The 13158-nt window shown below is 39.4% G+C and overlaps 1 protein-coding gene across 1 annotated transcript in view; it reads right to left on the reverse strand.

Moving 5' to 3' along the window:
- Window positions 1–13158, reverse strand: part of LOC117480538 (CUB and sushi domain-containing protein 3-like) — a 217382-nt gene that overhangs the window by 173777 nt on the left and 30447 nt on the right. Inside the window, 1 exon segment of the mRNA XM_034127877.1 lies at window positions 8652–8846. Coding sequence (XP_033983768.1) covers window positions 8652–8846 — 195 coding nt within the window.

Here is a 13158-nt window from a genome sequence, read left to right on the forward strand (position 1 = left end):
AACTGGATGGACTGATTTTCGCTCTTACTGCTAAGTATTTGCTACTTTTTTAAACTCACTCTAGAATACTGAGACATTGATTTCTCATTCAGTGCTACATAAAATATGCAAAAGTTGAACCTGGCAAAATTCACTACACCTAGATATTATTCATTATTTCAGCTATTATCTTGTCTCGAGAAAGACATTTAGTTAATTGCATTAATCCCTGTGTGGAAATAAGGTAATAATGAATCAAAAACACTTTTGCACACTACTTTTGAAACTTTCCAAGGTCTGGTAACAATTCCGGTAAATGAATCACAGTATAAAGCAACAGAATTATTTTTAAAAGCTGAAAACAAATGATAGAAAAATCCTTTCAACCAAACAAGATTAGATTAGATTAGATTAGATAGAACTTTATTAATCCCGAAGGAAATTATTTTTGCCAGGTTGCTCCAAAATTACAATACAGATAATACAGATACATCTTAATAAAAGTATGCAATATACAATAGCTCAATATACAATATACAAAGTTTTAAAGTAACGTATTACAGTGCCCCAGTAGAGAATAGGTAGCAGCCTGTGACAGTAACAAGTCATTTGGTGAGAAGTCATATTGCACATTCAAGTAAAAATACTAAATATCAAATACTAAAAACAACTAATACTAATTGCTAATTTCTCATCGTACTAAATAAAATAAAGTTAAATATTAAAACTGCAGATGTTATGAGATTAGGACATTATGACATTAACCTAATATTGAACATGGTGTTATAGTTTCATTTTCCTTCCTGCAGAAGGAGGAGGAGTTATAAAGTTTGATAGCCACAGGAAGAAAAGACCTCCTGTGGCGTTCTGTGGTGCTCCTCGGTGCTCGCAGTCTACTGCTAAAGGTGCTCTGATAGGCCTCCAGAGTGGCATGCATGGGGTGAGAGTTATTATCCAGGATGCTGAGCAGTTTCCTCAGCATCCTCCTCTCTGACACCTCTAGCAAAGGCTCAAGCTCTACTCCCAGGACCGAACCAGCTTTCCTGATGAGCTTATTGAGTCTATTGGCGTCAGTTGCCTTCAGCCTGCTGCCCCAGCACACTACCGCGTACAATATCACGCTTGCCACCGAGTGATAGAACATCCCCAGCATGGTTCTGCAGACATTGAAATATCTGAGTCTCCTTAGGAAATACAAACGACTCTGACCTTTCTTGTACACTGCATCTGTGTTTTTAGTCCAGTCCAACTTATTGTCTATATCAGGGGTACTCAAATACAAATGTTAAAGGTCCAAAAAAATGGTTTCAATAAGACAAAGGTCTGTTTAAGTTCATTCAAACTTTTAAACAATTGCAACAAGATTCTTAACACGAGGTTGCAAAAACAAAAATAATCTGTATGCAGCAGTTTTCATTGTTATTTTGTCTGTGCTTGATCCCTCAGAGTCGCAGTGTAAGAGCTGCACAGTTATGAATAAAGGCAGCTGCACCCTCTTTCATTCAGCATTCCCATTATTGCTTTATAAATGTCTTGCCCCCTTGTGTGTCCACTGAGGTTTGTCAGGCCCAACACATCTTCAACAAACTCCCCCTTTGCCTCATCATAAAAACTCACAAACACCAGCAACTGAGCATTGTCAGTGGTGTCAGTGGACTCATCCACAGCTAAGGAAATGCACTGTGCATTTTTTATTCCATCACAAAGCTGATTAATCAAATCACCAGCCAGTATTTATGTTCTTCTGGTTGCTGTGGAATCTGAGAGGGGGATTTGCTTGATTTGACCTGTTATTTCCTCTTTTTGTTTGCCTTCAAACATGGTCTCCATCACTTCAGTCATGCATTCTTTTATACTTCAGTTATTATCCAGTGGAATGTCCTTACCTACTGGCCTAGTTAAATCAAAGTGGTTACTTTCTGTTGGCTGGGCAGTGTAGTTTTACACACCGTCTTATTTGACTTACTCTGTAAACTGTTTTTTGGGGGCAGACCCCCACAAAGAAAAAAATATATTTACACACGTAAGGTCATCAACTTAACAGTTTTGTAAGCTCATCCGTGAGCAGAGCATCAAGTTGACATGTCTATTACAGCTGAATGCGGCGATTACCATTTTGTTCAGCAAAACGCCTCACAAACTTATTAAGATCAACAGCTTTAGTGCGTTTTGATTCAATGCTGAGTACAGCCAAACTTGACAGTCTCTTCTCTGTCATTGTAGACCGCAAATACCTCATTCCTTCAGTACTTGGGTCCGAATGCTTCTCGTTTTGTGCCGTACCGTTCAAATGAAATCGCCGCCAATCATATTTCCACGCTCGCGCCAGGGCCGGGGGTTGGGGTTGGGGTTACAAGACGTGTGTCTTGTGCTGCATTCACTTGCACTCGGACATTAGAGACTTTCTCTTATAAATGTCCGATGAGCCACAACTTTTCTTTCAAAACAAAGCTGCCAACTGGGGTGGCAGCTGGGGTGGCAAGGCCTATTTTTAGGGTGGCAGTTGCCACCCTATGCCACCCCGGTAGGTGAAACTAGGCTACTAGCTACAGTACAGATGCAACTAGATGAGCTGTTAACTCTCGCTCTGACTTTTTTTTTTTTTAAACACACACGCATTTTTCCCACCCGCATTCCGCGAAGACCCGCCCTACTGTGCCTCTGATTCGCAGACTGTTGGTGGAGGAAAAAAACGCTGACGGGATGCTGAATGTGATTGGACCAATGCGTTGACAGACACACACAGACAGTGGAACAGTCTGACATGCAGAGCGCTGTTTGCAGTGGACATAGCGGAGAATTTTGACTCGTTGCGTTGTGGCGATGTCTCACAGATAACACAGATAATACAGATAATACATATGAAAAGTATAATTTGCTCAGAGTCCAGAGACAGTTGTGGTTCGGTCCGGATCCGGACCGGAGTCCGGACTTTGAGGATGCCTGGTCTATATAGACGCCCAGGTACTTGTAGTGATCCACAATTTATACCTCTGTTCCATTGATGGTGACTGGGGTCGAGGGGTCTTCTGTTTCCTAAAATCCACCACCAACTCCTTGGTTTTTGTGACGTTGAGTTGCAGGTGGTTTAGTCCACACCACTCCACAAACCTGTCCACCACACTCCTGTACTCAGCCTCCTGATCTCTTGATCCCTCTTGATGCAGCCCACGATGGTAGAGTTGTCTGTAACTTCTGCAGGTGACAGGACTGTGATAGGGATCTGAAGTCAGAGGTGTATATTGTGAACAGGAAGGGAGACAGGACCGTCCCCTGTGGTGCCCCCGTACTGCACACTATGGTGTCCGAAACTATGTCCCGTAGCCTGACATACTGTGGGCGACATGTGAGGTAGTTGTTAATCCAGGCCACTAGTGAAGCATCTACCTGCATGTCCAGAAGCTTTTTGCTGAGCAGGGCAGGGCATATAGTGTTGGAAGCACTGGAGAAGTCAAAAAACATGACTCTCACAGTGCTGCCTGCCTCTTCCAGGTGTGTATAGGCTCTGTGCAGAAGGAAGATGATGGCGTCTTCCACTCCAATATGGGGCTGATAGGCGAACTGCAGGGGGTCTGCAATAGTGTCTCAACGACTATCCGGAGGTGCGTCAGGACGAGCCTCTCCAGTGACTTCATGACGTGCGAAGTCAGAGCCACTGGTCTATAGTCACTGTTTGTTTTGGGATGCTTATTCTTGGGCACAGGAACCAGACATGAGGTTTTCCATCGGTTGGGGACAACCGTCTGGCTTAGGCTCAGGCTGAAGATGTGCTGAAACATCCCTTCAGAAGTCTGGGGCTGAGACCGTCAGGGCCCGCAGCCTTTCCTGGGCGGAGGTGATGAAATTTCCTTCTCACATCCTCTGCGGTGATGGTGATTGGAGTGGCAAGAGGATTGTTAGAGAACCTAGTTAGTAGGGAGGGGCAGTAGGGCTGAGGTGGCTGGACAGGGGCTAAGAGTTCAATTTGCAACGGTCACAATACAATTATTTAAAAAGAGACCAAGGTCTAGGAGCATTGTGCAATGAAACTTCTATATGAATCAATCAATTATCAACACACAGTAAGACTCAGTCCTGTAGATAGGAGTACATTAAGTCATGGTGAGAGGAGCATACAGACAGCAGAAACCAAAGGCTGCCATCCAGCTCTGTTTATGTTCTCGTTCTTACTGAAGGCACAGAGGACACAACGTTGCCACTGTGGCAAACGATACCACTGACATAATCATAATAAAAAAAGAGACAATGAAAAGGCTCAGGCAAGCCGTAAACAAAAATGAAAGCCCTTTTTGTTCCTCAGTTCTTTGAACACCAGAGTACGAAGCTAGAACACATGAAAAATAGCTCCTTTTTAGTTTTCTTTGAAGTGTTTTCCATGATAACACACTTGCTCTCTGATCGACCCTAAACATCATTCAACTCAGTTGGTGGCAGCAAAATGTGAGTGACAGGTACAAAAGGTAGTGCTGTATGTAGACTACCCACTGTCTACAAGCAACTTTGCAGCAAGGCTTTGGTCAAACCAATAAAGCTTCCAATCTTTCTTTGGTTTATGTACTACCGATTACAAAACCTTCCTCTAAAGGAATTTAGTTTGATTTCCACAACCACCTTTAGTGATAAAAGACGTCCTTATAACTCATTAATATGTCTACAGTTGTAGGCAATTAAATATCACAGGAAAATGGGGTTGATGCATTGTACCTTGACAGGTTTCGTAGCCATTTCTTTTAGAAGCATCCATGCATGGTACTGTATATCATGAACCGGCAAACTGCTGTCATAAGCTAAATAAATGCTTTGCAGCTAGAACATTTTAAACGGCTTGAACTGGATAATGCTCACAGGTTCCTTATATTCACGTGCAGCGTTTGATTGGGATCCATCGCAGCATTTAAGGTACTGTAGTGTGCCAACAAGGTTTAGTGACAAAAAAGAAGCGATGTGTTTCTTAGCAAATCATTAGAGCATGTCTGGATTTAAAGAAGGAGGTGGATCTGTCTCTTAACAACGGTGGCAGTGTAAGAAGATGGTGGCGAGGATTAGGACTGCTTTAGCTGAGCGCATTTACATCCCCAGCATCGGCAATCTAATGCTACTTGAGCAGGGATTAAGCCTCTCTCCCCTTGACTTTGATCAGATATACAACACTTGTCTTTCTACTTAGAAATATTCACCCCCAAGGATTGAAAGGAAGGAGCTCATGTATAATTTTCACACTACCTTAGGTTTTTCCTTTGTCATAATCCCTGTGTTAATGCTAGGCAGGGACTATGTCTACAGTACATTTCTCATTTGCTCCGCTTCAAGTCATGTTAAACATTTATAGGGTTAAGGAGTAGTAAAGGGATCTGGAATAGCTGCAGAGATGCGATTCATATTGCACTAAGTTGTTGGGGGTTATTTTAATATAGTAAGCACTTCTTCGTCATTTCAGATTTTAAGTGAATAAAGAGAAATGATTTAAGTTAGTAATATGGCACCACTAAATGGTATAATAATTTGATCATTTTAAAAGAAAAACAATCCTTAAATAATATTTGTATTCTTTAGTATATGTTAGTTACCTAATTATGTAATGCAAATGCTGTTACACTGCTGCTCTTTATCAGATCTTTAAAATATGTCTTGCTATACTTTGGAAAACATAGTGAGATATTTTAATATAAGAACGAACTGTAGACAATTTAGCACCCAATTGGATTTTAAGAAAAATCTTGCGATAACAATTCAAAATTTGAGAAGCAGAGAGCTGAAAAAGGAATGGAAGAGAGAACTGATTGTTTAGAAGAAGAGAACTTGGGAGAAAGATAAAAGAGAAAGAGAGATAGAAACAAAAAGAGGTGAGTGGTTGAGAGACTGAGGTGTACGCAGACAGTGGGGGGTTGGATGGTGGATTGGGGAGGGATTTGTGTTGCTGTGTGTTGAGTGTGACACAATTGGTGATGAGCAGAAAGGGCAGGATCTCAGAGGAAATAAGATCAAAGGACCATCTGCCCACATACAGGAGCTGGGCTGTTTTTAGTCGCAGGAGAGAGTGGCTCAGGCAGTGCCCAGGCCTAAAAAGGAATAATGTTTCTGGCCCATGGATATAGAGGCTAACGCTATGCTTAAATGGATGGTAAATCATTCATCTGCAGCTTTTTGTTTCCTCTGAGCTTGACATTTTCTAAACATATGCTCAGCCATTTTCTTTTTGCTGTGGCTTGCACTGTAGGATAAGTTGGCGTGAGCAAATGTGCTCTGCTGGCTTTGGGATCTCTTAGGATTTGAGTTTTAAAATGGGAGGGGGAGATCTCTGACCCTTTTTTGTTTATTTTCTTGCCTAGTAATCCACTAGCACCAAATATATGTATACTGTATATATACCAATTTAATTTATTAAGACACGCAGTTATTTTTCCACTTTTCATCTCAAAGAAAATTGTTAAATCAATCTGCTTAAATAAAGAGGCAATTGAATATACACACAGACTTTATATTTTGTATTCAGTAAATCATAGTAAGGTCCGTTTCAAGCGATGGATAAGGCTTTTTCAATTGACATTAGAAAACACAATAAAAGGCCATTATGTTATGATCAGTTTATCAGAATGGCTCTCTGTCATTAGAATCAATTTTTTTTTTCACTGTATGAAGTGGTGGCTGTCATTTAAAATAATGACTGTCAAGGTTTTACCGGGCTAAAATACCCCTATAAAAGCACTTCCTGGTGGTTTGAATCCACTTAGACCTCTTTTCAGAAACTGTATTGTGTTATTCCTGATAAATACACACTACATTTGTCTCTACCCCTGGACCTTCCTACTGTTCAACTGTCAAACTGCAAGAGGTTATTGCCAGCACAATGCCTTTACACATACATACTACAACATTTGGGATTAATTAAGTACATCTTTATCTTATCTTATACTTCCCAGATGATTTGCGACGGTGTGAGAAAAGGTCTCATAGGCACAGTTAGGGATAAACAGCATGCTATGAAGAGCACTAATCAGTCATAAATCGACCGACTGTCGAAAATCATCAGTATGCTATAGAGGCTTCTTCACTCCTGGTGGTTAAGCAAAAGATTTTTGCTGAGACAAATAACCCGAGTACAGCATCTTCTATGGGTTCAAACAAACCCTGGGCAAAACTGCATTTTTTAATAGCTCTGGAAAAAATCTATTATCCATCAAGCAATGCACACTATTGAAACTTGTTTTAAATATTTCAATACTTTAAAATGAAATAAGAGGCACAGCAGGGAAGGTTGCCTTCACCAGTAGGAACAAATATATTACAAATAATAATTTATGAAGGTTTCATGGCGTCAATCTGCAAAATGATTAACCATGTGCCTGTGTTTGTTTGCAGGGAGAGTCTGTATTTTCCAAGCAGTGGTCCTTCAGATCACTGAGCGTTTGCTTTCGGGAAAACAAGATGTAAGACAAATGGGCTTTCGGTCCAGTAGGACACTATAAAGGAAAAATGGGCCTTCCAAACAATGGGCAATCCTGAAACCAACAGCCTTTTTTAACTGCCAGACCTGTAAAATGCTCCATCTCTGAGAGCAATGTCTTCTGTGGATCCCACTACATAATGATCCAATCATTTCTTTTGTCCTCCACATTCACTTATAATAGTCAAAACAATCAGTTGTATTTTAAGGTCCTGAGGAAGATGGAAAATGTAATGATTTAAACATATCCTCCGATAGCAGTTTGCCATATTCATGCATCAGCAGTCTAAGTATATTCGACCTGCCAGGCAAGAGAAAAGGCACACAGTAAATATTGCATTTTCACAGGTTCCAGGAAAGACTGAATAATGTGGCATTATCACTTCAAATCCTTCCAATTGTGGCCTCAGTCTTTCTCTGCTGTAGCTACAGTATATGTTTAAGTTGCTGCTGTTGTATCTCACCTGGACAATGGCTCTGCAGTTGGTGGGCAAACACAATGGACTAACCGCCAGATTTATCATTTGTTTTACTGCCCATCATTTCCAAATAGCAATAATAAACTTAGTGTGCCTTTAAAACATATCTTTGTAGCTTATGCAGCCTGTTTTTTTTACCCATGCAGTGTGAAATGAGAGGTAACTGTGACCTCAATAAAGCAGAAGGAGCAAACAGCTCACCGAATCAAAAAACATCAATCCGAAAAACCTGTACATATTCCAAAGAAGAGGTGCCAAACTCCTGTACTCCTCTAGATTCAGCTCAAGTCCAGCCCAACTTTTGAAAAGAAAGTAATAGATTTTCAACTTTTGCTAACGGCATTGATGTATTTAAGTTACTTGCTCTAAATGTATAAATATTAAATTAACCTTTTGAGGCTCTAATCAACTTGTTCAACGTGATTAAAATCTTCCCATCCCATCATAATACAATACTACATCTGTGGCGCAGAGCAGTCCCCCAATCACACAACATCAATCTGTCAATCATGTCAAAGCAATTAGCTTTATGCATTTCATGGAATTCATGCGACAAGAGGTCAAAACAAACCAATCAACCCCTCATTTTAAATGTCTTAGGGGAACACTAAAATTGGTAGATAACATAATGTATTCTCCATGATACCCTACAGTCATATTGTACATCTGGGAGAAAGAGTTGGTAGCAGCAGTCATCACCTGCAGTTAAAATGATAAGTCACACATGTTCAGTGGTAAAAGATCCTCACCTCTGCAGATCGGCACAGGGAAGTCCCACACCGACACACCGGCTGTGTTGGTCACACAGGTGAGGAGTGAATGTTCGTCCAGGACGTAGCCGGTGACGCAGCGGTAGCGGATCTTGTCCCCTACGTTGAACTGCGTTCCATTCAGTATTCCTTTGGGTGGAACCCCTGGGTTTCCACATGAGTTGCTTCTCAGCTCTGCAACAAGGAAAGATAAGAGAGAGAGTTGTTAAGAACAATATGTTGCTGTATAAAATATGTACCAAAGTGTGTCTCTAGTAATGTAAGCGAAGCAATTAGGTTTTATGTCATAGTTTTGGCAACCTAAAAGCTGTCCCTGTTGTATTGATAATTGTTAGTCATCTCAACTTTAGTGTTAAGAGTCTTTATCACTGTTGTTGGCTAGCGAATGTCAGTGCAAGTCTGACATTTATGCCACTGCTACTTAGATGCTTGCACTGCCTTGGGAGCAGTGAAGTACTGCACTGGTGTCCTAGCAATCTCTTCACATTGAGAGTTCACTTAATGATACAAATCTTTAGCTGGAAGCTACAATATGGAGCTGAGAAACAACAAGTACATCCACACAATGCACAAGGAAAGACAAGGCAAGATAGTAAAACATATTGCAAGAAGAAGCTACAGCAGCAAACTATAGTCATTTTCCTTTATACTGTTAAAGGGCCTTGTTGCTTAATAGTAGGGAGGGACGAACTGAAATGACTGTACTTCAACTGTGAAAAATCCATGTCACAAAGAAATCCAAAGCACTGAATGTGAACTAGACATTCAACTCTTAAAAGAAGGTATTATTTGATACCTACTTCAGGACCTAGGCTGAAACATAATTGACCATGAACACTGAATGAAGGTCCCCGGGCTTTTTGCACAAAAATCGAAATCTGCTGACATGGATCTCTTGGGTTTATAACTGATATTTATATATATATAAATATAATCATGTTAAAATATAGATCTTAAAAGAAAATTGCATGCAACAAAACAACCAAACAATGACAAATAATATTACTTGTGCAAAACTGAATTTATATTTTTCTAAACCCCTTGGCAGACATATTTTGGAAGTTGGCATAGTGGAGTAATACATTTTACAATAGAAAGCAATTCCCAAGGAATTACTACCACCATCATATGCACTTGTGCGCTCACAGAGTCAAAGTAGTTATGATCATGGTATTCCTTTGCAAACTATTGAAAAGGAATTTTGATCAAGATCTACTGTAAGCTGTGAAAGCAGGACTGGAGAACTCTTCCATCCTATATTCTTCTGGTTGACTACAGCCTTAAAGTACATTTTGTTCTTCAGTTTAACCACCATTACAAACTCAAACTTAAAATTCCCCGGGTAAAAAATGCATCGGCAAGGATAACATTGTCGGCTTGTTTTTGTCTCAGCTTTATATGTTGACAATTCAGTTTGAAGGCAGGTTTGGCCTTGAACTAAGCTAATGTTACTCAACTAACACCTGTTTATGTCTGTCAGATTGCACACTAATGATCTAGGGTGATTTTTGTAGAAGGACCCTGCGGTCATCATTCGCCATATGTATGGTATCAACTGCACTTGTGAATATTATTAGTTACAAGTTGTTGTTTTTTAGCCATTCACGTGGAATTATAATCAGGGCATCATAAATTAAACTTGGCTCAGCTTTATGATAAAGGACACATAATAACATTTGTGGGTAATGATCAATAACCAATTAGCCTAATCAGATCCAGAGTTGGCTTGTTGATAGAAATAAAAACTTCCTTCCGTCCTACAGCTTGTCACTGATCATGCAGTCAAGTTAAATTATTATTTTTGATATGCGCCATCTGTTTCTGGCTAATTATAACAACTGGCAAGCCAGGGAACAAAAATATGTTTTACACTTACATAAACTGTGTTGAAGGATAAAAAAAGCAGGTGGAAACGGGACCTCAGAGCATGTGTGATTTATTTTTTTATAGTGTGAAAGGTTTTTAAAACACAAATACAATATACAAAAAAAAGAATATATATATTCTTTGTTTTGAATATATACACACACAGTTTCCCCCAACTCCCCAAGTAGCTATCATTTTTGATTGACTTTACACTAAGCGATAAGTTATATTTGGACAAAAGCCCCTGCAAATGAATCAGTCTGAAAAAGAGTCAAATATAATGGGTTTATTATGTATTAGTGTATGATCCATGCAATTATTTTATTTGAAGTTGCAATAACTCCTTCCACAAGTAACTCATAGAGTCAAGAGTGTTTTAAATGGGATTCTATGATTGACAGCTTATTTAAATGTTGTTTTTGTGAGAGAGTCGCAAACCAAAGGGTTGTTAATATGAATATTAATAAGGAGTTAGACAATAACTGCAAGCTGCAGAGAATGTATGCATCCCTACATGGCACAACAAACAACAATCTCCAGGGGAGTTACTGAGAGACTGTGTATTTCCAATGTATTTGTTTAGAATATCAAACTTTTAGAGTTCAACAAAGTGTGACAAAGCACATAAAAGGCAATCTAAATATCTAAAAGCACCACAACAAGCCTTTAAAGTTTAGTGCAGAGGATGTCAGATTAAAATGTCACATTCTTGGGACTGATGTTGTGTGCAACTACACTGGATGTTATTCAGAACTCCCTGTGACCAAAAACGGTTTCTGCCCCCTTCACACCATTAGTGTTTGAATGGACATTTACCATCGAAGGAGGTTGATCACTGGAGAATAACTGGAGCAGCACACTGTGCTTTAGTTATCAAACACTAACCAGCCAATTAAAGAAATAAGATAAGTGACATTAAATTAAAAAATGATTTACCAGAAATATCAGTAAACAAATAAGGAATGGAAGGTGGTGCGAAAAGCCGGCTATCATAAATAAGGGTCACACTCAAACATTTTTCTCTCATGGAATAACGCTGATGTAAACATTAACAATGCCTGAATTACATTTGTAAATGATAAAAGAAGAGGTTCGATGCCTGGCTCTTTTTCTCACCTCAGCCCACATCACTGCAAATGCCGTAGCATATCATTCACATCATTTTCAACCATGACCCCTCCATACCCTGAATGGAAGAATCTGCCTTTTGCAATTGCATTTTTTTAAATAATCTGAATCCATGAACTGCAAGCTTTCCTCTCTAAAGGATTAATATCTAAATATGATAAGACCGGTATGGGGTAGGGGTTAAGATCGCATCCATGTTTGCCAGTGTTTTCAGACTCCTTAAGAATCCACGCAGGGAAGATAAATGCAGTAGGTTAAAGATGTGACCATGCAATTGAAACCCTACAGTTGCAGTGCAGCAACATAGCTTTTCTCCTCAACCAACAAAGCACACATTTAAGATGGAAGTCTGAAAGACTAAGATGCTAAATTGGATGGAGAAGTGCAAAATGACTGGCTTTATTGTAAACTATTGGTACAATTTCTTTTTCCTGTCATATTTAAAGAAATATGTCAACAAACATTCTTTGAGTCGTCTTTCCATAATTTATTCCAAATACATGTTTTGTATCAGAAGTGAACTCATAACTACTGTAACTCGGATATGTTTGAGTAAAATCAAAAACTCAGAAGTTTGTAGTCTGTTTACTTTTCCCAATCATACTCTGTGTACTCTGAACAGAAGTCTCATTTCAGCTGCCAGATGTTGCAGGGACCTCAGACAGATTGCACTCAGCCAAATAAAAATGTGATAACATATAAATTATTTTACAGGGTGACAACAGATTTTCCAAGAAATGTTACAGTTTTTAATAATTTCCCATGGATGTTGTATGCAAGAGAATGGTGCATTTGAAGCTCATGCTAGAAAACTAAAAAAAGCAAGTCACTACAATACTAATTGTGACGCAGGTTGTACAGTTTAGTAAATGCATGTCCATGTTGGAGAATATAACGGTTACATTCAATTAAACTGACTTACCGTGCGGCAACTTTAAGAAATGTATTGCTATCATAATTACTTCCTGGTGGTTGTTCTTGAGAGAACTATAGAGAAACAAAAGTGCAAGCTAAAGTAAATGTTTAAAGAAACTCACCCTAGGTCACTAATTAAAAAGTAATAGATGCATCGCAGCTGTAATTATACCAGCACTGACTCATTGGCCTTTGGTATATGGAAAGTCATAACTAATATCTCAGACAGGCATGGCTCTTGAATGAATTCAAAGGATGTGTTGCAGACATTTAAAGCAGTTGGTTTGGATAAGGCCTCTTGCTGAGGGCAAAGTTAAATTCTGTGCCTCAATTGCTTCTACAGTAGATGCATATCTGAATGTAAAACTGGGGGAGAAAGTACTTTTTATAAAAGCCTGCACTTAACATTTAATCAGGATTCCTACTTTTACAAGGGTTTGACTACCCACCCTAAAGACATCAAGTGTTTTAGATTCAGTGTTAGCCCTCAGCAACCAAGTGTTGCTGTCTGGAGGACCCTAAATACATTCTTGATATACAGTAACTGAACCTTGGGAAAACATCTGCTCCTGAACAC

This window comes from Trematomus bernacchii, unplaced genomic scaffold (genome assembly GCF_902827165.1).
Source record: "Trematomus bernacchii unplaced genomic scaffold, fTreBer1.1, whole genome shotgun sequence".
Classification (NCBI taxonomy): Eukaryota; Metazoa; Chordata; class Actinopteri; order Perciformes; family Nototheniidae; genus Trematomus; species Trematomus bernacchii.